Raw genomic sequence first — 25,637 nt, 5'->3', positions numbered from 1 at the left:
AGGTGGCTGGGCACAGTGGCTCACGCCTGGAGTCCCAGGGCTTTGCAAGGCCGAGGCGGGTGGATCCCTTGAGGTCAGGAGTTCAAGACTAGCCTGGCGAACATGGTGAAACCCTGTCTCTACTAAAAATACAAAAATTAGCCAGGTGTGGTGATGCACACCTATAGTCCCAGCTGCTCGGGTGGCTGAGGTGGAAGGACTGCTTGAACCCAGGAGGTGGAGGCTGCAGTGAGCTGAGATGGTGCCCCTGCACTCCAGCATGGCAGCAGAGCAAGACTCTATCTCAGAAAACAAACAAACAAACAATAGATGTGATCTGTGCTCTCTCTTTCTCCTGATTCTCTGAAAATACGTGGAGTCTGACTGTCAAAAAGCTGTAACCAAAAAATGAAGAATTTCGATCGTGCACGGTCTGGAACATCGAGTCGAATGTTGTCATATTGAGGGGCTGGCTCTGGGGTCAAGTTCGTGTGGCACTCCAGAGTGACAATCTGTGGTCATGGTATTGCTCTGGTGCCTTCCATGAAAGCAATGCAGGTGGCACTGCCTGTGGCGGATGATAAAATATAGACCACGTGGTGTGCTAAAAGGGCCACTCCACCCTTCACCCCTCTGGCACTCTCATATGGTGGGAAAGAATGGCACTGGTCCCCTATTTCAAGCTGCCTTGTCCTTCGCAGGCTTCCTTCTGGTCCGTGGGTGCTGTTTTCTCCCTGCCTTTGATCGTTCAGATGAGCAATGTGGGCAATTGGCTATTTCTTTCCGGATGCCTGAAAGGAATTTCAGGCAAATTGAATTGCATTCTTTTCTCTGGTAGAGGCTCTTCTCTTCATGCCCGCTAGCATATCTGCTCCACATAATGATAAGTCCTCCTCATCAGAAAAGTACAACCAGTATTTGTTGAAGACTGAAGACAGTCAAGGTGGTCAGCCAGGCCAAGAGACTGTGACGTTCTTTTCAGATTAGAAGTGTGTTCCTTCTGGAGTGAGTGTCTGAAATTCTGGTCACCAGTGAAAAAGTGTGATTGCGAGTAGGGCAGGAAGACCTACCATAAAATGTGGCATTTCCTGGTGGGAATTACTTGTGTATGACATGTGCTGCATAGATAATCCCCATGGTAACTACGGGTGTGTGTTTTATGTGTGTGTCAGGGCTCTTTGAAAATAAAACAGGGACCGGGGAACAAATAGCAGATAAATATGAAAGGTCACAGCATTCGCTTACGCAAAGGTGTGTATGAGTTGGATTAAAATATTATGCTGTAAGGCGAGCGTATTCATTTGCCACCAAAAAGCAAGAGAATGCTGGACGTCAAGGACTTGGAAGTCGTCCTCAGTTTTTTCCTTCCAGCGTTTCTTACACAGACCAGATTAGTCTGCCCAAAATCACGTTTTGTGGATGTTCTTCCTTTGCATAAAACTTTTGCTTTTAAATAAAGGCGTAAATCCCTTAGCTGGCCCTTACTCAAGACCCCGAAAGGGGCCACCCTGCCCTGCCCCTGCTCCAAGTGACAGATCACAGGCCAGCGTGCCAGCCTCGCCCAGTTACTGGCATGCCACCTGTTGTCCAGCGGGCATGGGATCCATCTCCCCAGCGAGATTGTTACCTGTAGAAAGATAAGGAAGGGGTGAACCGCAAAATTCACTTGTGCTCCTTCCAGTATATCACTCTGGAACGTGTGTGCTGAGTGTTTTAGACAGCCGCCAGCTTTTGAGTAGCCTGTAAACTACTCCCAAGTCTGTTCTGTGGTACTCACATCAGCTTTTCTGGTAGAGGCTATAGTGTGAGAGAGGGTTGCTTTTCAGTCTCATTTCCCATTGATTCAGACTTAGGCCCAGAGAAGTGTCTCAGGACACCGCTAGGAGAGGTGAGGACAGGTCTAACTGTTATACATCCTTGACTCTTGGCTGTTTTTCTAGGTCACATCTTGAATATTGACAGTTTCATAGGGCTCAACCTAACCCCATATGAAAAGACCATTTAACTAGTTAACATGTGGCTGCGGCTTACAGCATTTTGGGGCTGTCCTGGCACTAGGGTTGTGGAGTGGGTTGCTTGGTGCAGGTAGTGGAGTTTCCTCAATGTTTACTGTGTCAGCCCCAAACGAAGTCCTATTTACACTTAATTTTGGAAATTTTCAAACGTGCACAAATGTGAAAAGCTTAGTGCAGCCCCGTGTTCCCGCTTATCAGCATCTCCTAGACAGACTCGAGGTGGGCTTGGCTTGTGTGGGACCCTCATGCCTTCCTTTGTTCTCCATGTTTGTTGATTTCATTAAAAGAGATTTTCTTTCCCTTAATTCAGAAGCTGTACATTTTAAAACTCAAAATATGGAAGAAACCGTTCATAATCTGCTTCTGTCTAGAGACAACTGCCTCACTTCTTCCTGCACTGCAATTCTTTGTATACACTTACTTTTATGGTATGATTTTTAAGGATTGCTATAATGCTGTTTTGACACTTTCCCCCTATTTTTATCAGGGACATCATATCTCCAACATAATATGTAATCCATCTGCCTTATCTGCCACTTCCTTCCACATACCCCTTCCAGGCCTCTGCTGTCTGTATCCTTTCCACAACTTTCCACTGGAGCCCCTGGTTGGGTCCTACAGCCAAAATTACCCACTTTTACTCGGTCCCAGATACAGTTCCTGTTACCTCACAGCCCGTGGGATTTGGCCAGCAGCTGGCTCTACGGGAAGTGGATGGATTACATCGATTCACTCTACTGCATGTGTATTAATGGGCTTCATTTTTACAGGGGTATCACATGCAAGAAGAGGTTGTCTCTTAACTTGTGACTTTTATATTTGTAGGATTTCACACAGGGTAACAGGGTAAGAATTACCAGGCAGCAGGGAGAATGAGCTTGGTCAAAGTTGAGTCAGTTTGGCACCTGGCATGGAATAGGGTTTCAGGAATTAGGTGACCTGGTTGAAATCCTGGCTTTACTACTCACAAGTTACGTGACGGCAGGCGGTATAACCTGCCTGCTACACTCTGTGTTCTTATTCTTACAAGAGGACCAGCCATTGTGACTTGATAGCTTCCTTAGGAGGATTTCACACGGCAGTGCGGGTGTGTGGCGTGGAGCTTGTGGTGTGTGACGTTGGCTGTTTCTAGCAGGCCCCCTCCCTGCGAGGCTGTCCTTCAGGTCATTTCCTGGGCTGTGCCCTGTTGTTCATAGTGTTGCTTTGTCTCCTCTTGAACCAGTGACTTTTCTAGGAGTTCCAAGTTTTTTCACAAAAATAAAGTTACTTGTGATGATGAGGAGACTGGGGGAGAAGTGAAAATTTCCAGGGGTTTTGGAATTAAGGTGTTGCCAGGCCTGTGTGTGAATTGGAGGACTGCGTGGGTTTATTAAAGGTTTGTTGAACGGATACATGAGTGAGTGGGAAAATACCAGTCTGTGAATGTCCAGTGAAAATTAAGTTAGGTTGGCATGGAACCCTCTGCCTTGCTCTCGTTTGCAGTGCTGATTCTCCTTGTAAGGAAACTTATAGAAGGAGTGAAAGAAAACGAATTTAACTCTCAGGATACCTTAGAGGCTCAGAAAATTAAAGTGCCAATGTTCTAATCCTAGGGGAACTTTGTTTAAAACATTTCTTTTTTCCATCTTGAGATGTGAGAGCCAATTCCATAGCCATTCCCAAGGCCCGAGTGCAGTGCCCACAGGAGATGCACAGCCTGTTTCATGGAAGCTCCCTCTGTGTAGGGCCAGCTCCCTGCTGCTTCTGGCTGACTGACGCTGCACTTGGGAGGCAGCGGAGGGTCTCCCTGCAGACCTGCCCACAGGGTTTGTAGACCAATGTTTCCTTTCCTTGCTGCCCAAGTGTGATGAAAAGGCATGTGTCCGAGGAGCCCCGGGCTCCTATAGGATAGGCTACCTGTCTTTGTCGTAACGCATTTCTGCGCGCAGGGTCTGATGTCTCTCCTGATGAAGCACTACCCTCCCGAGTGATGACGGAAACAACTCAAGAGACATAAACTCTCCACTCACCCCGCTGGCTTCAGGGGGAAACATTTTTCAGGTGTTCTCTTGTTTTTGTGAAGATGTAGCTTTTCCACTGGCGTCTCGTTTTTTATGTCAGTGTTTGATTTGGGTAAACAGCACTGGAAGACTTGAGCTGAGTGAAGCAGGTGGAATCAACAGTGCCTGTGGCAAAGCTTCGATGAAGGGAAACCCTGGTGACGGGAACCTTGAGCTGATAGGGCTTGTCTGCCCTCTGCTTCGGTGAGGCAGACACAGCTGACCAACAGAGGGTTATTGAGATTTAAAAGAAAAAAATTATTATGAGGAATTAATAGCTATTAATGGTAGCTGTTAGTACGAGTACTAGTACCGTGGTGTGATGATGATGGTTCTTTGCATTAGGAGAGTAGTGAGTTCTGTTTTCATGGTGTTTCCTAGTGCATTGTGTTGTCAATACTCTCTGGTGCCCGCTGGGTGCCAGGGGCATAGAAGGATGATTGGGATGCAGCCCTTGGCCTGGGGGAGCACCTTGAGGGGGTCGAGTTGAGTCATTGGGGAAGAGCTTGCCCCCCCCGCCACACAAGGTAGGTGCGGTGTCACCTGTGCCCTCTCCACCAGGCATGGTACCATCTGTGCCTCTTCTTTATTTTACACCCTCTCCTCACTGCCCCAGTATGCCATTCCCCAGAATCTGTCGATCCAATTCAGAGGACAGTTAAAAGCTTTGGAGTCAGTGAGACTTGAGCTCCAGCTGCAGCTTTCCTTGGTCCTATGCCCTTGGGGATGTTACTTGGGAGAATATTATAGAAGTGACTTCATTTGTGGTGGGGCCAGGCATTATTACTTTAAAAAATCTTCCCAGATCATTCAGATGTGCAACCAGCATTGAGAATAACTGAGCTGTAATCAAGCCTGCGTCTCCTTGTCTCTAGAATGCAAGGTATTGCCTATGTGATAAGGGGGTGAAAAGACTAAGTAAACTATGTAAAGGACTCTCATTTGGCTGGTGCCCCAGGATGTTAGGTTTTTTCGGTCATGACTATTGTTTTCTCATTGAAAACGTGAAATGTCATTCTAGACAACACAGTAAATGATAGAAAAGAAGAAAACAACAAAAACATACCTGTAATCTGAAAGATAATCTCAGTTAATATTTTAGGATTTTACACCCACATACTTACTCATTGGGATTATATGAAGTTCTTTCGGACTTGGTGTTTTCTCATGACATTAGAAGTTAAATGGTTTATGGACTGCAAACCATTTCAGCAGCAGATTCACACTGTAAAGATCTCACTGGGTTCCTTCACTGGGACAGCATTATCTTCTTTTGGCCTATAGGTTATTTGTTTATTTGTTTGGGCCTCTGCATGCTATGAGTGGGTAAGATCCTAGAGCTCCTTAGTTACTTTTACCTGGCTGAGGCCCGATGCTGTGTGTGGTCTTTGCCTGCATTACGGCCTGTATGGGCAGCTGTCCCTTGGCTGGCTGAATTCCGCACTGTGCCTGGAAGCTGTTCTGCAGTTGGTGGGTGCTCAGCCCAGGGACCTCCACCTGCAGTAGAGCCTCAGGTCCTCCCCTCCCTGCACGCACCCCCCCACACCAACCCTCTCCATCTTCCTGCAGAACCTCTGATTCCTGCCTCCTCCCATACCCTCTCCCTCCTGCAGAACCTCTGATTCCTGCCTCCTCCCATACCCTCTCTATCCTCCTGCAGAACCTCTGATTCCTGCCTCCTCCCATACCCTCTCCCTCCTCCTGCAGAACCTCTGTTCCTGCCTCCTCCCATACCCTCTCCCTCCTCCTGCAGAACCTCTGATTCCTGCCTCCTCCCATACCCTCTCCCTCCTCCTGCAGAACCTCTGATTCCTGCCTCCTCCCATACCCTCTCCATCCTCCTGCAGAACCTCTGATTCCTGCCTCCTCCCATACCCTCTCCATCCTCCTGCAGAACCTCTGATTCCTGCCTCCTCCCATACCCTCTCCATCCTCCTGCAGAACCTCTGATTCCTGCCTCCTCCCATACCCTCTCCATCCTCCTGCAGAACCTCTGATTCCTGCCTCCTCCCATACCCTTTCCATCCTCCTGCAGAACCTCTGATTCCTGCCTCCTCCCATACCCTCTCCCTCCTCCTGCAGAACCTCTGATTCCTGCCTCCTCCCATACCCTCTTTCTCCTCCTGCAGAACCTCTGATTCCTGCCTCCTCCCATACCCTCTCCATCCTCCTGCAGAACCTCTGATTCCTGCCTCCTCCCATACCCTCTTTCTCCTCCTGCAGAACCTCTGATTCCTGCCTCCTCCCATACCCTCTCCATCCTCCTGCAGAACCTCTGATTCCTGCCTCCTCCCATACCCTCTCCATCCTCCTGCAGAACCTCTGATTCCTGCCTCCTCCCATACCCTCTCCATCCTCCTGCAGAACCTCTGATTCCTGCCTCCTCCCATACACTCTCCCTCCTCCTGTGGAACTTCTGATGCCTGCCTCCTCCCATACCCTCTCCCTCCTCCTGTGGAACATCTGATGCCTGCCTCCTCACGCCCTCTCCATCCTCCTACGGAACCTCTGATCCCTGCCTCCTCCCCACCCCTCTCCATGTAACGTTGTTTTTGCTGTAGGACGTAGAGTGATGTGCCGTAAACCTTGCGTGTGGGACCTCGGAGGTCCCTGGGAAGTCCTGTGATCAGCCCTGTTGAGTCAGTAGGCAGAAACGTGTGGCGGGGAGGTGGGGCTCTCAGGCTTTCTGATTGTGGCCGAGGCTGTAAAGTCACCACCGAGGCCTGAAGGACTGAAATTCCTGGTTCAGCTATCATACTGGCCCTGGGGTCCCACTGTGCCAGACTCGAGCTGTCATGTTGCCTGCAGCTTGTGGATTTTAGAAGAATGTAAAGTGTCTTTATAACCAAGGCTTCCAGCTCGATGTATGGAAGTGCCCAAATGGTTCTGTGCCTTTGTACTTCTTGATGGAAGGCCATGTTTTTTCCCCCATGAAAATAGTAGCCTTTTGAGGCAGACTTGTTTCTGGTCCTACACTCCCCTTCAGGACCTTGCTGCTCCAGGAGCCGCTGTGTATGTTCACACCCTTCAACCTCAACCCACCACGCTTTACTTTCCAAGAGGAGGGACTGGGGGTTTGCCCATTTCTCTTAAATCCTAGCTGTCACAGTGCTTTGCACATAACAGGCATGGGATCAGTCACTTTGGGTGGAATTTGGTTGTATCCTCAGCATGTCACTAGCTGCCTGGGGTCAGCCAGATGCAGACCCTGGGGCCTTTAAAAGGGCCCAGCTCAGAAGTTGTACTTCATAGCAGGCAGAGCCCTGCCGGGTGAGACTGGGGCCATGCCCTGTGCACTGTGCCGTCTGTGCTGCCCACTGCACTGTGACGGTTTTTTTTTCAAGCTGCATAATTTTTGAACCATTCCTTTCATCCTCATACTTTTGATTCTCTGATTTACTCTCTCCAATTCAGTTTTCTTATAGTTAAGGAGCTTATTTAGTCTTTTTTTTCCTTTTTTTGAGACAAGGTTTTCCTCTGTCACCGAGGCTGGAGCGCAGTGGTGTGATTATGGTTCACTGCAGTCTCCTTTAGTCTTTTTTTTTTTTTTTTTGAGACAAGGTCTCCCTCTGTCACCGAGGCTGGAGTGCAATGTGTGATCATGGTTCACTGTAGTCTTGACCTCCTGGGGTCAAGCCAGTCTCCTGCCTCAGCCTCCTGAGTCTCTAGAACCACAGATACATGCCACAGTGCCCAACTACTTTTAAATTTTTTGTAGAGTTGAGGTCTTGCCTTGTGGCCCAATCTGGTTGGGAATGAACTCATGTAGTCTTTTTTCTTTTCTTTTTTTTTTTGAGACAGATTCACTCTTGTCACCCAGGCACAATGGCACAATCTCAGCTCACTGCAACCTCCGCCATCCAGGTTCAAGCGATTCTCCTGCCTCAGCCTCCTGGGTAGCTGAGATTTCAAGCGCCTGCTACCACACCCAGCTAATTTTTGTATTTTTAGTAGAGATGGGGTTTCACCATGTTGGCCAGGCTGGTCTCAAACTCCTGACCTCAAGTGACCCACCTTGGCCTCCCAAAGTGCTGTGATTACAGGCATGAGCCACCATGCAGAGCTCATGTAGTCTTTAGTGACACTTTGCACAGTGAAAGGTATTCTCTGCCTATACTCCCTGTAGGTGAACATGCCTTCTGCAATGCAGAATGACTTTGGAAAGATTGTATGATTGTATGTGTTTTTTTCTTGATGATTAAAATAAAATAGAATTTTAAAAGAGAATTTTGAGAAGTATTATGATAGTGAATAATAAAGTTACTGCTATTAATATTTTGATATACTTTTATCTGGCATTTAAAGAATACATATGTATTTTGTTTATCCAAAAATTTATACTTTTGTAGTATTTTTCTGTAAACCTATCATGAACATTTCTTCATTGTCCATACAGTCTAGAAAGATGTTTTTAATGGCTACATTATTTAGTCATATTTTATTACAAGTTATCCATAACTTTTCCTACTCTTGGACAAGACGGGGTTTTCCCATTTTTTTCCTGCTTCCCTGAATGACATCATGTTTACATCCAGAATAATTTTAAATTGTATTCAATGTTTGTGAGCAGGTTACTCATGATTTTCCCAGTAATGCTATTCTCTATTTGTCAGTCTTCTATGCATTGTATGTGAATTGAATTTTTATGAATTAGGGTTTTCCCTTTGATATGTACTAAACCTGTTAAGATCTATCCTCCTATCTGCTCCCTGCCCCTCATGCCCGAATTGGCAGTGGCTTCTGATGACAGGAGAAAGACCGATCTACCTTTTTGCCAGGCTCAGTTCACCCAGGAGCTTCATGAGTCCATGTTCGGTCAGTTATGACCTGTCCATTGATGGCCTTAGGCACTGACCACTGTTAACTTTCCTTTTCTGTTTGGAGTCTTTTTGCCTGTTAAGGGACCTCCATTGTTCCTTCTCAAGACCGTGTTCAGTTCTGTCACTTTCATACTTTTTTTTTATAACGCCATGCCTACCTCCTTCGGTCGCCATCCTTCGTGTCAGCCAGTCCCATCTGATCTGACTTGTTTTTTAAAATTTTAAGTTCTTGCACCTGGGCCTCCTAACATCTGCGGGGAAGTGGATCCTGCTTTGAGGTCACTTCCTTCAGCACAGGTTTTGCCTTCGTCATCGAGACTCCACGTCCTCTCCCACCCTGGCCAGGATCCCCTTCCCCCATCTGTGGCTGCAGCTCACTTAGCTGTGTGAGCCCTGCCCTCTCTGTGCACACTTGGTCTGGAGCACTCTGGGACTGCTGGGCAGCTGCCCACATGCCAGCCGTGAGGTTGGCCAGCCGCTCTTGTTCAGGAAAACGGAAAAGATGCCATTGGACTATGCCCATTCATCAATCATATCCTATAATAGTGCTACCACCCCAGCAAAGACAGAGATTCCTTAGCCTGGTACAAATGTAGACCACAGTCTTTTTCCTGTGAGGGTGAAAGATTTTCCTCTGGATGGCTCCCGCCAGGTGCCTGGTGAAAGGGGTCAACTTGGGCCCAGGCCATTCTCAAGGCCACTGAAAGGGCAAGCTAAAAGCATTGGTTTTTTTACCAAGACAAAGATTTTCTTGAAAGAAGGGCATTTCTTTCAAGAAGGGCATGAGATATTTATGTTCTCCAGATCATCAGCGCTGGGCTTCTCAGCAGCAGTTGGCTGCATTTTTGTTCCAGTGTCTTCCAAAGGAATTGAGTTTTCCCTCTTGCTTTTGACTCTTCCCGTTCCTCAAGGAAGCCATGAAGCTGGAATGTATCAGTGGTGGAATGATCCATTAAATTCAAGGGTGAAAACATCACACCACTCAACCCCACTCACTTACATCAGAAATCTTTAAAATAGGGCATAAGTGAGTCTTTATCTCGAATTCTGACCCAATGGGTCATTTTACTCCTGGTGTTACATAGTGGTTACTAGAATAGAATGCAGATTTAGAATTCTTGTGGGAAACTTGCTTTTCTAAACGTTCTTTGATAATAAATGACTGGGAGTAAGATAGATCCAACACTCTTGGGGTTGCAACATTTCCATCACACCCTCAAAAGGAGGCATTGACTGTGATATAAATTCCTCCCCACCTAATTTCCAGATCATGCTCTCAAAGTATTCTGGCAACTTTCTGTGTAAACCCCAACAGCAGGAAGTCTCTAGCAACCAGACTGCTTGCGGGGGTTGGAATGGTCAGACTCATTTTGTGCAGAGTAGCTTCGTGCAGCCTCGCTGTTGGTGGAACAACCAGCTCTGGAGTCCTGGCCTGAATGTAAGCGCCGGTATAATGTGTAGAAAATGCTGACAGATAAAACCACTTGGAGCACAGGCTTTTGCTTGGCTTCCAAGGAGACAGGCTATTTCTTAAAATAAACCCAGGACAATAGTAATGTCTCGTTTTCTCCTACCCTGGGAAGTAGAAATCAACACCTAACCTGAGACATTTATGTTCTCCAGATTATCGGCGATGGGCTTCTCAGCAGCAGTTGGCTGCATTTTTGTTCCAGCATCTTCCAAAGGAATTGAGTTTTCCCTTTCCCTAGATAGCAAGCAATACTTAAGAAGTAACCAAGGTAAAAAGTAATCTCCTGTAGGGGTCCAGCTGTGTCCATTCCACCCCACTGAGACATAAGCACTTCCCTCCAGCACTTCCCTGGGCTTGGTAGGGGAGAAACGGGCCAAGAAGAAAGCAGGCCACTGCATACCTATTCAGGGGAAATGAGCTGCACCTCTGCACAGTTGTCTCACCAGAAAACCCCTTTTCACATCATGTTGGAAAACTGTTATCTGTCTCTAAGCTTACGATAATTTGATGACCTGCCCCTTCATTTTGAAAGGGGTGCAGAGGTCCCTCCAGCATAAGGTGCTTGGTTGTTTGAGTGGGTTTTCACCTGGCAGCAGTTATCTCTGCCAGTGGTGACACAGGTGCAGGTGTGCACATGGGCTTTGCATCTATGCACATCCACGGGTATCATGTGTCCTCTTATGTGATCAGCAGGCTCACATTCACCTTCTGTTCCACAGAGGCCCAAAACTGTTACCGGAGTTTGTCTGGGCCCTGGTGTGCTCCTTGCCGAGAATCCACGTGGCTCCTCTTGCGGCTTTGGTTCTGCCTAGGACAACAGCACATTTTTGAGAAAGGAGTGCAGACCAGGAAACAGCCCTCCTGGAGAGCCCAGGACAGAAAAAGGCGGGCGACCCGTCTCACTTTCTGGGCGTTTAGGTTATGTGACCCTGTGAAGCCTAGGAAAGAACATACTGTGGAGCAGCATTGTCTTTGCCTTGCGCTTGGCGTTTAGTGCTTTACGGAGGAAATCTGCTTATTTTTGAGCAGAAGCGACATCTGGGAGAGGATGGGGGCAGGCAGGTGCGGTCGGTGCATCCCTCAGCCGCATTTCCCAGCCAGATCCCAAACAGTGCAAGTCATAAGAGGCTTTCACACCCTGTTTCTCTTCAAGCCTCCGTCTACTTAAAATACTTCCCTCCCTGCCAAACGGGATATTGAAAAGTGACTTTGCAGCACTTTTTGCTCATCTTCCCGCACAGGCTTTTCAGCCAAGGCCTATCTTGAAATGTTGCATTTTCCCTTTCAACTTAACTATCCAAGCAATTGTCTACTAAATTCTTTGTTGTGATTTACAATTTGACTTGAATAAATCTGGTTAACACCCCAAAAGGAAGAAAAGAAAAAGGCATTTCCAGGAGAAATCACCCTGAGAAGACTGTAGAGCATTGGAGCCTTCTGCAGACCTTGGGGTCCCAGCAGCGCCAGGTCCTTGGTTCCTGCTCCCCAGTGCCACTTGGAGGCTCTCTGGTAACTGCCCGGGCAGCCCCGATGATCCCTGCCTTGCTGAGACACCTCAGAACTGCTCTGGCACGAGAGCTTGCAGAAGCAGTGCCGTGCGTTGCTGAAAAGAACCTGGGAAGCCGTTCGTCTCTCTGCTTGCCCTTCTCTTGTCAGCCCCAGAGGCCCTTTCCTGCTCTTCTCCAACTCTGGGATCTGATGTTCCTCCTCCACCACTGTTCCACAAGCAGTGCTCCCTCATTTCCTCCCTACTTTTGCCCCACCTGCTCCACCATGATATCATTTCCTTCCTACCTGTGATGCCACCGGAACCCCATAGGAGGACTGCGCCTGCAGAGCCCATGACCCTGTTTGACACTTGGCTCTCTGAGCTGTTTTCCCCATCTATGAAACAAAGGGATAGGATCAGATGATTTTTATTCCCCATTCTAGCTCAAAATGTTGAGTCTTGAGATTATCCTCTTCCCTTGGCCCGTCAGATAAAACAGAGCAGGCACCACCCTCAGTTGCTGCACGACCTGGAGCTGGTCAGTGATGTGGCCGTTGCCCAGGGGCCCTGAGCCTCAGCCCGGGGAGGCCCTGCTGCATTGCACCCGCCCAGCAGCTGAGGGTGCAAAGGGGTGGGCAGGCAGGGAAGCGTTCAGGTGTCTAGGCTCGGATTTTCCTAGACTTGCCATCTCAAGTGACTTAATTGCAGCTAAGTTAGGTCAATAAATAGCAATGGATGATCAACATGAATAAATGGTGACTTTTTCTGTGTACCTTAGTAGTCAAAAGTCACGATGATAGCTTATCTGTGCACACGCTGCTGTTTTTAGATTTTTAAAATAAACTCTGTTTTAGGATAGTGTTAGATTTACAGAAGAATTGTGAAGAGTACAGAGCTTGGTTGTGCCCCTCACCATTTCCCGTTAGTAACATGTATCTTACTTTGGTGGGTACGTTGGTTATAATCAGTGTCGATGTGCTATTACTAACTGTCATCCATATTTGATTCAGGACCCCGCATTGCATTTACTCCTCACATCTCCTTAGCTCCTCTAGGATCTGATATTTCTCAGACTTTCCTAGTTTTTAAGGACTGTGACGGAACCAGTCAGGTATTTTGTAGAATGGGATGTGCCTGATGATTTTCCCATGGTTAGCCTGGGGCCGTGCGTTTTGGGGGAAAGACCATGGAGGTGAAGTGCCCGTCACATCACATGCCCACCTGTCTGTCACTGCTATTGGCCTCAGTCACCTGCCGCAGGTGTTGGTTCTCCAGTTTCCCCACTGAAGAGTTTATATATCCTCCCACCCCCACCCTTCCATCCTGGACTCTGTGGAAGGAAGTCTCTCCCCTTCAGGCGTGGGGAGCAGAGCTCCCCCTTTTTGAGGGTGGATGCTGGTCTATCCTTGCCGAGGGCTCACCTATTGCATCTGGCCAGGCAAGGTGGGCCTGTAGGTGGGAGGAAAGCAATCTTGGAGCCATCCCACAAGACATAAGATGTCGTGGACCCTCATGGGACATGCTCCATGTGACAGTGGGGATGAATGAATACGTGTCCTCTTGTGACAAGTGCTCAGGAGCATATCAGACATGCATATCTTTCATGTACCATAGAGCACATTGGGCTGACATTCCAGCCCAGAGGAAAAGTGTTCCCTGGAGGAGTAACGGTGATGAAAAGCCCTCACTTGTAATAACTCAATGGTTTTCTGCTTAGACCTATCTCTTTGTTACCTTAAAAGTGGAGGCAACATGCTCCTTACCCTCAGGGGATCCTAGAAAAATGTACCAAAAAGAAACAAAAAAAAGCATTGTTATTGCTATTCAGGGCCTGTGAGTTTTAATAATTTAATAATGAAATTAAGATATGGTTTGATTTGCCTTCTATTATAGCATACTTGAAATACCACCTTGTTTTTCCTGGGGTATCGCCTGATGACTGAGTGTAGGAACAATGTCATTAATGCATGTTTCCTCTACACATCATTTTCACCCACGGAAGAGTCTCCATTAAGAGGAGCTGAAATAAATGCGGAAGCTCAGAGACCACAAAGTGAAGTCAGCTGCATCTATTGGCCTGCTGAGATAACTCTGTATAGGCCGGTGAGACTGGAGAAGTCTGCGTGCTTCTGACAATCGATGGTGGGATTCTGCGAATGAAATCATTTTAGCAGGAAATGATTATGAAGGACCTGATCACTGTGTGTGCTTCAATAATGTGATGAGATGAGAGTAATGGGTGAAATGAAGAGCAGTCAGGAAACGTCTTTGTTCTTTTTCAACAGATCTGAACAGCAACATGGGGTGCAAAGGGCTGCTCAACATTGGCCAGCAGATGCTGCGACGGAAGGTGGTGGACTGCAGCCGGGAGGAGACACGGCTCTCTCGTTGCTTGAACACTTTTGACCTGGTGGCCCTTGGGGTGGGCAGCACGCTGGGTGCTGGCGTCTACGTCCTGGCTGGAGCGGTGGCCCGTGAGAATGCGGGTCCTGCCATTGTCATCTCCTTCCTGATCGCTGCACTGGCCTCGGTGCTGGCCGGCCTGTGCTACGGGGAGTTTGGTGCTCGGGTCCCCAAGACAGGCTCAGCTTACCTCTACAGCTACGTCACCGTTGGGGAGTTCTGGGCCTTTATCACTGGCTGGAACTTAATCCTCTCCTACATCATCGGTAGGTCCCAGGGAGCCTGGAGCTTGTGCTCTCTGCCACTTTTCTGTTGGTTCCCAGCTCCAGAGTGTGGGCAGATGCCCCATGGGGAAGTCATTCTTGTTAACGTGAGAGTCACAGAGTTAATGGGATGTTTCTGAATCATTTAAAAGTATTTAGTTTCTTTTAGTATGTTTTTTGATTACTAGAGTAAATGCATCACTGATAGAGAAAAATTGGGGAAATAAAAGCACAAAGAAGAAGGTAGAAATACCCTGCCTGACAACCTGGAGAAACCAATTCCCTTATTCCTTCCTTCCTTCAGTCTTTCTTTTAATAAATGTTTATTGAGTACCAGCTCTGTGCCGGGCATTGTGCTAGATACTAGGGAATCCCATGCATAAGACAGTCTCTGTTCAGAAGTTTACTGTCTACCGATATAACTATTATTAACATTTTTTGTGAACTTAAATGTGTATTTTTGTACAGTCTATCTCTTTATAAAACAATGTATAGGAAACATTTCTCATATCGTTAGCTGTTTTGCCATAGTAATACTTGCCTACCATGTAGATTTATACACACAGCGTAATGTGTAGGCTATCTTTATGGGACTTTCAGATTGTTTCCATGACATTGTTGCTGATGTTATACACAGTTAATTACTTTATGTCTTGGGGCTTAGCCATGATTTTTTTCCTTAAAACTGTCTAAGGAGCAGAGTGGCTCTCGGTGAGTGTGCATGTGTTGAAGGCCTTTGCTGGCTGTGATCCTCACGTGGCCAGGGCCCCTTTCCCTGCAGTGTGGGCACGGGGCTTCGGCCTGTAACACAACCACCCAGCAAATAAAGAAGCAGACAGAAAATCTTTCCAGTTTGTCAGGTAAACATGCTTTGCTTCTCTTTATGCCTTTTTTTTTTTTTTTTTTGTATTTTGATTACAACTAAAATTGAACACATCCACTTAAAAGAAACAAACACCTAAGTCTCAGAAGCAGCAAAGGGTACCAATGGCCACTCGACATGCCATTTATTTTTTTGCTCAAACTTTTTGGTAACAGTGAAAAATAGTAAGACTTGGTAAGTTGAACCATGTAGGTCCCGCCTTGCTTCTGTATCAGCTCCTGCTGGGCCCTACCCCACCCTCCCTGCCATGCATGCCGCCTGCCGGGACCCTCACTGCCCTGGGCTCCCTACAGCCCTATCTCTGCGTGGGGGGGCACCACTGCCCCTTCATCAGGACAGTGGCGGAGGGCACGCACTCACGCTCTCTGAGCAGCACCTTTTCTTTCTTTCCAGCAGCTGCAGTATCTGCCGAGAGCCAACATACCTTACTCTTCTGAATTCTAAAATAAAATTCATAATGTTTTCTTTCAGTGCCACATCAAAACTTACAACCACACATGGTTCTCACAAGCTGAAGTCTCTCAGTGGGAATGTAGCTATTACAAATGGACCGTCATGTTTCCAGACCTGAGCATAAAATACACATTGAGCATGAAGTGCTTGCAGCATCTAGACCAGCAAATGAAAGGCTCTGTCAGAGTGCCATTGGCTTGTGTGAGGCCATTTGCATGCATTCTGAAAATTTCTTTGCAGCCTTAGCTGATGGGAAGGGCAGTTTTTCCAGCAATCATTTTTGTTGTTGTTGTTGTTAAAGGCATGATTTAGAAATTGGAAGGGAGTAGGCTGGGAAGAAAGGCTGGGTAGCCCCTCTCATCCTGCAGGACAGGGTTTGGGTGCCAGATTTGCCGTGAGCCAGCCGCTCTGGGGGTGACAGGGAGATGGTGAGACCATTTTTATAGAATTCATATTAGACTGGCTGCTCAGGAGAAAAAACTGTGGTTAAACTTCTGATTGTTGCAAAGATACTTATCATAAGACCAAATAGTGAAATTGAATCTCTGCAGATCAGTCTGACAAAATGCTGTGGGTAATTAGGACCATGGTCACCAACAGGGCCCCCTTTGAAAATAAAGGAAAGTGCTCTATGCATATACTGGAATTTTAGTGCCATTTCCTGAGAAACACCATTGGAAGCACACTCTTGACTATCATCATAATTAAAGAGAGTGAAAGAGAGCAGCCACCTCTTTTTGGCATTTCAGGTGCTGCCCTGTTGGTGTTCTTCAGTGCTGGAGGGTATAGGCTGAGGGGAGAATTAGGAGGGCTGGGCTCTGACTGTGGTCCTGCACTCTGGGGACGCCGTGGCCTCCAAGTCAGGTTCATGCACAAAGTGGCAGAGGTGGCTGATGCCTGCTCTGAGGTGAGCAAGTGGCTTTGTCCCTGAGATGGGGTTCAGCCCCTTCAAGGACCTCTAGAGGTCAAGGACCTCTTCTTGCTGGGAGAACAATGTTTTGGGGGTGCAGGTACCATCACCTCTGCTATCGAGGGGTTCCTAGAAAACGGGCTTCCTAAGCAACGTTTGCCCAGACTGCCAGTTGCACCCCAGGAGTGCATTATGAAATCAATTTTTCATGTGTTGTCATCAGTATTTACTTTTTTAGATGAAAATAAGTAGCATTAAATACTATCAGAGTGCCTCTCAGATGGTAAGGGCAACGCTCGTTTTGCAAACTTTTTATTCAGATATATATATTTGATAGACACCTGTGCATATTAAGTAGGATGTGAAATGCATTCCTCTGTAGGCCCTAGAAGCCTTCTCGCACTTAGTACTAGTTACCCATCACTTCTGGCTCAGCGTGCACTGTGGTCTGGCTGCTGCCGCCAGGTTCCGGTGCGCCGCCTGTGACTCCTGCAAGGATGCTGTAGGAGCTCCGCTACAAATACCTTCCTAACCATTGTCCTCCCATCCCCTCTGCTGTGTGTGCTTTGTGGCAGGTACTTCAAGCGTAGCGAGGGCCTGGAGCGCCACCTTCGATGAGCTGATCGGCAGACCCATCGGGGAGTTCTCGCGGACACACATGGCTCTGAACGTCCCCGGCGTGCTGGCCGAAAACCCCGACATATTCGCCGTGATCATAATTCTTATCTTGACAGGTAAAGACCACACTGAAAAAGAGATGAGGTCAGAGTGTTGGGCAAAGGTTCGGTGAGAGGCTCCCGTTAAGCTCCTTTGTTTTCTCGTCTCTTTAACCATAACCCCCATCTCTCTTTGTTTTGTTTTTGTGCTTCATACAGGCATCTTTATGTGTCCCTGTCTTCATGGCTTCTTATAGATTCATATAGGGCTGAATCTATATGAATCTACTATGAATTTAGCAGAGAATACTGCTTCATAGCTGTTGAGTTATGTGCCATCTCATTAAAAGAGAATCTTAGGTGTTTAGCCGTTTGTGGAATAAGATTTTGTCAGCACTGCAGGCTTTTTATGTGAGTATCCTGGGAATACAAATTCTTTTGACTCAGTGGATGACCATTTGGAAAGCAAAGCTGTCATTCATCCGCCAGGAAAATGTGGAGGAATGAGCCCCGTCTGGAACACGAATGTGTGCCTGGGGTGTCTGAAGACGACTTGGATGGTTTTACACCTAACAACCATCAAAACACCCTTTGAATACATAAGTTTCACGATAGAGTTGTAGTTACAGAATTTGAAAAATCCCAGAGACTGCCCGAACACAGCCCATGGCTCCTTCTTGCTAGTGACATTTGTGCGTGACTTGGCCAGTGGGATGCGAGTTTTGCTCTGTGGGACTCCATAAACATGAAGCTGAAATGCAGATAAATTCTCATTTGGGATTAGAAAATCTTGGATGAGTTTTAAAAACGACATGCCATATTTTACACACCACGTAACTGAAATAACTTCACTCAGGCTGGTCTCAGCAGTATTTCGAGTCCAGCTGGCAGAATCATGCATCAGAAAGTAAGTCTGCACTAGTAAGGTTTCATTTTAATAAACCTGAGAGGGAGGGACACTAAAGAAAAAAATATATTGGTGCGTGTCAAGGTGTTCTCCCTGTGATTAATTACACAATTCTCTTCTACATTTGTACTTTAGAATTCAATCTCATAGGTACAGCAGTTTTTATTTTATTTTATTATATATTTTATTTTATTTTGAGACAGAGTCTTGTTCTGTCGCCCAGGCTGGAGTGCAGTAGCATGATCTCAGCTCACTGCAACCTCTGCCTCCTGGGTTCAAGCGATTTTCATGCCTCAGTCTCCCAAGTAGCAGGCACATACCACCACACCCAGTTAATTTTTTATATTTTTAGTAGAGATAAGGTTTCACCATGTAGGCCAGGCTGGTCTTGAACTCCTGACCTCAAATGATCTGCCTGCCTCAGCCTCTCAAAGTGTTGGGATTAGAGGTATGAGCCACCATACTCAGCCAGTTTTTATTTTAAAACTATGAGAGGCGTCCATAGTAGGGCAGTGGTCTCAAATTCTGGCTGTGTTTGAGTGGTACCGGCCCCTTCTGTGCCACTTTTCTTGACCAGCAGAGAGTTCAGCTGTGGAACTACCTCTTTCAGCTATGAATGACCTCTTGACCATAAGGTGGTACTGGGGCATACACCTCAAAGGCAGCGCTGCCAGAGGTTCCAGGGCATCTTTATTACTTACTTTTCTTAAAAAAAAAAAAAAAAAAAAAAGTGAGTTTGCAAGCTAGAGCTAGTCTAGCTCAGATGTTATTTTATATGCACTGAGTCCAATGAAGAACCATGTATGTTAGTGGTTCCAGAACCTCAGCTAGCTGTTATTGTCGATACCACTAACAACCCAAAGTCAACCAAAGCAATTTCCTCATCTGCAGAATGCCCATTCTCCCAGGAAACTGAGCAAAGTGTTTCCTCCTGGATTTGTTCCTGGAGGTTGCTTCCCAGCAGCGCATCTTTTTAGTGAGAGGGAGCAGCTTGGTGTGTGGGTCCAGGCCTTCTACTCCCTATAAGAGGTGCTCATGCTCCAGATCTCTGCAGTCCTCTGAGGCCTCTTAGGTGGGTGTCTCAGTTCCCAAGGCCACCTAGGAAAGCCTGGGAAGTACCCCACAACCTCAGTGATTGAGACCCCTGTTCTTTGCCCCTAGAAAGATCATTAATCCGCCCCATTCCCAGAAGCTCACAGAGGTCTGCAGAGGCTCGATGCACTTGGATTCTTTTTCAGTCACCTTCTCCTCTCTATCCAGGAAGGACCTCCTAGTTCATGGTTAACACTCCGACAGGGTTTTCTGTTATCCGTTTTTTCAGGACTTTTAACTCTTGGTGTGAAGGAGTCAGCCATGGTCAACAAAATATTCACTTGTGTCAACGTCCTGGTCCTGGGCTTCATAATGGTGTCGGGATTTGTGAAAGGATCGCTTAAAAACTGGCAGCTCACGGAGGAGAATTTTGGGAACACTTCAGGCCGTCTCTGTTTGAACAAGTGAGTTGCTGCTTCTGACCATTTTTCTTATTTGATATTTAGTGACGCAGACATGTATTGGGGGATGTAACTGGCCAGGAAGGTGTGTGCCTTTAAAAAAACATTATTTGAGTATATTTTGTTAATTTTTTTTCTTTTGCAGCAAAGTAGCTGAGTGTATTTTGTATGTTTCAAGTTTGTGTGTAGGTTTATTCCCCTGAAATGGAAAGACTATTTTATGACAAGGAAGATGGAGGAAAATAAGATCATCCCCCTAATTCCAAATTGTGTATATTTCAGGATTCTTGTCAGACCTCATTAAATGATCCCTCTTTCCCCAGATTCTGTTTGATGGCCAAGTTTTGAATTCCATATTCAGAAAGGATTTTTCTCTGCAGTGCCATGGTGACCTACCTTTACCTTTACATACCTTCCTATTGTTTATAACGTAGATGGAAGAGGAATATGTGGAACTTTTTTTTGAAGGTTTTCAGAATTACCGAAGTGTCAGAATGTGAGCACAACCATCTCTTTTCCGACATCTGACTTGTGCTGCTCCAGCCCTGACGACAGTGGCCCCTTCACCCTCAATGCCTCTGACGTGGACACCCGGAGCTGGAGGTGACAGCTCCCCACTGTGCCATCTCAGGCCTCTCACCCAGCCCCCACTGACAAGCTCAGATTACCTAGGAAACAAAGCCAAACAGTCATAATATATCTTTCTAAATCTTCTGTCAGATCTTCAGGTAATACTTTAGGTCCCAAGATGGAGAATGGGGAGTTGAATTTTGTGTGAGATTCTTCATTAAGACTGAAGGTTGAAACTGCTATGATAAAGAGACCCTCCCCATGGCGCCCGCCCCCCTCCACCCGGCAGAATGGGGTGGCTTTCTTTTCTTTTCTTTTTTTGAGATGGAGTTTCAGTCTTGTTGCCCAGGCTGGAGTGCAATGGCGTGTTCTCAGCTCACCACAATCTCCACCTCCTGGCCTCCAGCAATTCTCCTGCCTCAGCCTCCCAAGTAGCTGAAATTATAGGCATGCACCACCACTGCTGGCTAATTTTGTATTTTTAGTAGAGATGGGGTTTCTCCATGTTGGTCATGCTGGTCTCAAACTCCCAAACTCAGGTGATCCACCCGCCTTGGCCTCCCAAAGTGCTGGGATTACAGGTGTGAGCCACCGTACCCGGTTAATAGAGTGGCTTTAAAGAGATGTTTCCAGTCCTGAAATGAGCAGTCCAAGTTGGCTGGCCAGCTCTTCCACAGGCCTCTGGGGACCCAGACAGCTTCCGTCTTGCCCCGTCTTCCCCCAGGACGTTGTCCTCGTCTGCCTGGTCAGAGCTGGCTGTAAGCACATGCGTGGCCCAGCTCTCCCAGGAGGGAAGGGAGAGTGTGGAGGAGTGCCCAGGACTGCTCAGGGCAGACTCTGATGGCACACAGACGTTCCATTGGCAGGAGTCCACTGGAGGCCACACTGAGCTGCAAGGGAGGCTGAGCAGCGCTATCATTGGGAATCGTAGCAGTCACATATGCCCAGTTGGTCCCTGGTTCAGGGCCAGGTGCCCAGCCATGCCCTCCAGCGTTGTTACCAGCAGGCAGCCATTGATGTGTGACTCGTTTCTGCTTGAATGGAGATAGGAAACTATGGCATTTGGTGTGTGGAACTTCACTAACACGAATATTGTGTGGTTAGCAGTTCTTTTTTTTTTTGAGACGGAGTTTCGCTTTTGTTACCCAGGCTGGAGTGCAATGGCGCGATCTCGGCTCACCGCAACCTCCGCCTCCTGGGTTCAGACAATTCTTCTGCCTCAGCCTCCTGAGTAGCTGGGATTACAGGCATGAGCCACCACACCCGGCCGGCAGTTCTAATAAAAATACCCTTGCTGTCCTAAACTCCAAAGCAGAGAAAGGAGGACTTCTAATATGTCACCCCAAGCTTTCCAGAGTCATGTTTATGCCAAATTTGTGGGTGCCCATTAGTTCAGGGTACAGTAAAGCCAATTCCAGCTGTGCTTTGAGGTAACATAGTAGCCTTTGAAAACTCTGAGAGCATATTTGACCGGTTGCTATTTTCAGGTCAGGAATGAACTATAAAGGGCACCTCTTGTTAGCTGGTTGCCAATCGAGATTTAATTTTGTTATTTTTATGAAGAGATTTGTTTGTGCCAGCCCATGGTATTTACTTTCACGGGTCATCCTCACACTGATGCCCTGGTAGTGATGAGCCGTACTGACCCCCAGACAAACAGCATTTGTTGTCCTAGCCCCTGGTCACAGTTGGGGCCCCCTCAGCTATATCTGGAGGCCTCACTGCCAGGGCCCAGCCCCCCGCCCACAGGGATGGCAGGGGATTGGTCGTGTTAGGAGGTGGGGTTCTGCAGGACTGAAGCCTCGCTGCCTGCTCTATTGTTTTGTTAAAATATCTGAAGCATCTTTCTTTCTTTTTTTTCCCCAGCCACAGCTTTGTGTTTCTGACAACACAGCCATGTAGTCTTGCATGAAATTGCTTGTTCCTCTGAAATAGTAGAGCACTGCCCAGCCGATCTGTATGACATGCAGGAGCTTCAGCGTGCATGGGAGGCCATGCGACCACGTGGGCTTGTGATTTCAGGATGCTCTCTCCTAGCCGTCTGGGAAGGCCCCTGGGAGCTGGCTCGGTCTGTCTGTTGGTCTGTGAAGAGGAGTGTTACCTTGTGGTCTGGATGGCTCCTCATGCCTTTGACTCATGCTGCTGCTGGCATTCCCATCCAGTGTTCTGTGGACGTAGCAATAGTGAATCAACCCCCAATGGAAGCCTGTTCAGAAAGCTTTGTTGAATGGGTGTCTGCCAGTTAGGATGGAAGCCCCAAAATAACATTGGCTTCAACGAGATAAGGGTTTGCTTATCTCTGGGGGTGGTCAGTCCAGTATTTCACTTCACCCAGCCAGGAATCCAGGCCAAGGGCCCCAGGCTCCTCCCATGCAGCCAGCAGGATGGACATGGGAACAGCAGGGGGCTGTTTCTCAGGAGATGTAGACACCATGTCTGCTCAAACCTCCATCAGAACTTAGCTAGCTGGTTACCCCTTGTAGCTAGCAACTCTGGGAAACATACAGTTCTAGGCTCCTGATTCTTAAGGCTCGTATGGCCAGCTACAATACTTAAGGCTTCCATTACTGCGTAGAAGAACAGGAGAGTGTGGCTTCTGAGGACAACCAGCAGTTGATGTCAGGGTGGCCGGTGTAAGTGCGGGCAGCGGAGCCCTGCTGCAGGATGTTCACTGCAGATGCAGTAGGAGACCCTCGGGCCTGGCCCCTTTCTATGCCAAGGTCTTCACCGCTTCTGAGCGACCAGCTGAGTAGAACACAGAAGGGCTGGTTAAAGGCTGCAGGGCAGGGAGCACTGAGCTGAGACCAGGACTCAGGCTCACTTTGTCTCGGGGTAACATTTGCTGGGTGAGGGCTCTTGGTAGCCCCTCTCCTAAACATGTGAGTTGCCAGATGAGTGAACACAACCACCACATGCATGTAACAGGTTAATTATTGATTATCTACAAAGAGACCATTATGAAATGCTTCTACATGTTTTGGTTGGCCTCTGTAGAATGGGTTCTGTGGTTATTTTGTGTTGATACTCTGCCACTGGCATCAGTAACACCCAAACTTTTCTTAAAGGTTGAATTTGATTTTTTGAGTAGGTAAAATACTACATGGTTCATAGATCATAATGCTTTAAAAAAAGATTTGCAGTGTGCCCCTTTCTTCATCCACCTTATCTCCCACCCCACAGGTAAACTTTTTAAGGTATGTGTGTGTGTGTGTGTGTGTGTGTGTGCGTGCTCGCGCGTGTGTAGACTTCCAGTTTCTCTCTGTGTAAGTACAAGCAAATACAACCATGTATAGTCCTTTTCTGTTACACAAAACATGGCATTCCATATACATTGTTCTGCTCCTTGCATTCTTGCTTACTAGAATACCCTGCAGATATTTTTATATGAGCTACAACCTTGTTCGTTGTTACGGTTGCCCCAGGTTTTGGCACCTGCGCCCTCCTGAGGTCGGCTGTAGTGGTGCAGTATGAGGAGCAGGTGTGGCAGGTCACAGTCAGCGGGGCCAGTTTGTAGATGCTCACGGCTGCACACAGCTCTGGAGTTGATGCGGCACAGCACTTGCCTTCACCCTGTTCCATCAGCTGGAGGGTTATCCAGTCTCTCCTGCAAGGATGCTTTTTGTTTTGCCTCCTCTCTTTGTGCTCACCCATATCCCTTGCTTCCCTCTCTCCATGCTTTTACCGTTGTGTGTGCTTTACCTGTCTGCATGAGGAAGACACATTCCAGCCCTTCTTAGTCCTCTCTGTGAGTTCATCTCTTTCTGATTTAATTGTGTATACAGTTCCCTGCACTTTCTGTTTGCCCTGAAATGGGGGTTTCAGGACCTTTCTGGGTGCCTCTGCCTCATGGCTGCCTAAAGCTCATCTATCCATGATAGCATTCATTTTTAAAATTTATTTTACAGACAAGATTTTGCTGTGTTGCTTAGGCTGGGGTGCAGTGGCACAATCTTGACTCACTGCAACTTCAAACTCCTGGGCTCAAGCAATTTTCCCACCTCAGTTTCCCAAGTAGCTGGGACTATAGTCACATGCCAACATACCCAGCTAGTTGGAAAAAAATTTTTTTGTACTGATGGGGTCTCACTGTGTTGCCCAGGCTGGTCTTAACTTATGGCCTCAGGTGATCCTCCCCTCTCGGCCTCCCAAAGTAGACATGCATTTATTTTAATGCACGGCCATGTTGGTAGCTCTCGATGCCATAGGAGCTGAGTGAGGCAGTGAGACTTTTCACTGCCTGCCAGTCACCCTGGCTGCCCACGTGGGGCCCCAGAAGACATTTTGACTCTTGAGTTCCCCTCCTCCTGTGGTCTTATCCTCCCCCTCCTGAGCCATTTGGTTGTCACCTGTTTTGTCTTAAGCATAGGCCGCTGTATAACAGCAGCCATTTTCGAGGGTGGGAGCTGTCAGTCAGCAGGGCCTCTGGCCTGGGAGGCGAGCGGGTTTGGATGAGGCGTGCACAGCTCCACTCCAGCACGTTGCTGTCCCATGGCCCTGCTCACTTGTTTGTCCTGGGCCGCTTGGTTTTGAACTTGGGTTGCTAGTTTTAGTCATACTCTAACACAACAAACTAAAATTTTGTTTTTCCTACATCCATCACTTTTACATTTCTGGGGGTTTCCTCTCATTACTGGTTATGGAACCACAGTGAACCCCACATCTAAATGAGCTTGTTCATGCATGTACTTCGAGTGTCTTCACGGCAGTTTCCATAACTGCGAGACGTGATGATCCTCTAGGAATTAGTAAGGCTTAATCCCCATTAGAAAGGAGCTGGGTCCGTCCCGTCTGTGTGTCTGTCTATCAGCCAGTCAGTAAATCCTACTGAAAGCAAAGTTCACCAAATGGGCTGCCACCCAATCTGAGGAACGTCAGTGTTTATAGGATTGGGAGCATCCTGTAGAGCTCCTCTCTTCGTGCTGACGAGGTTTAGGACAGGCTGTCCTGTGCAGCTGGGCGGCTGGCAGTATAGTTGAGTGGGAGGGATAGACGTGGGTGGTAAGTGTCCTCTTGGACCCCGGAACAGGGCAGAAAGCCTGCAGCCCTGTGGCTGGCAAAGGTGTAGATGCAGGGGTGGGAGTAGGGGCTGCCCTTTGGAACTGCAAGGAGTACAGTTGCTTTTCGGGTGGCAGCAGAGGGCTGGATGCAGAAGGCTTAGGGTGACTTGGTGACTAGAAGGGCCTGTGTGCCTCCTAACCGGGCGATGGTGGCCAGGGAAGCTACCTGCACTGACTGTACGGTTCACCCCCGGAACACAGCATGTGGGGGGGTCAGGCAGACCAGGGC

The 25,637-nt window shown here is 47.6% G+C and overlaps 1 protein-coding gene across 6 annotated transcripts in view; it reads left to right on the top strand.

Moving 5' to 3' along the window:
- SLC7A1 (solute carrier family 7 member 1) overlaps positions 1-25,637 on the top strand; it is an 85,082-nt gene that overhangs the window by 44,288 nt on the left and 15,157 nt on the right. For all 6 annotated transcript variants that reach the window (XM_035303363.3, XM_035303359.3, XM_035303361.3 and 3 more), the window contains 3 exons: positions 14,099-14,482; positions 17,301-17,459; positions 19,610-19,784. In XM_035303363.3, coding sequence (XP_035159254.1) covers positions 14,113-14,482; positions 17,301-17,459; positions 19,610-19,784 — 704 coding nt within the window. In that variant the 5' untranslated portion in view covers positions 14,099-14,112. The remainder of the gene's footprint in view (positions 1-14,098; positions 14,483-17,300; positions 17,460-19,609; positions 19,785-25,637) is intronic.

The sequence above is a fragment of the Callithrix jacchus genome, chromosome 5 (genome assembly GCF_049354715.1).
Source record: "Callithrix jacchus isolate 240 chromosome 5, calJac240_pri, whole genome shotgun sequence".
In the NCBI taxonomy this organism is placed as follows: domain Eukaryota; kingdom Metazoa; phylum Chordata; class Mammalia; order Primates; family Cebidae; genus Callithrix; species Callithrix jacchus.
The sequence above is the reverse complement of the archived record's forward strand: the minus strand, read 5'-3'. Positions and strand labels throughout refer to the sequence as shown.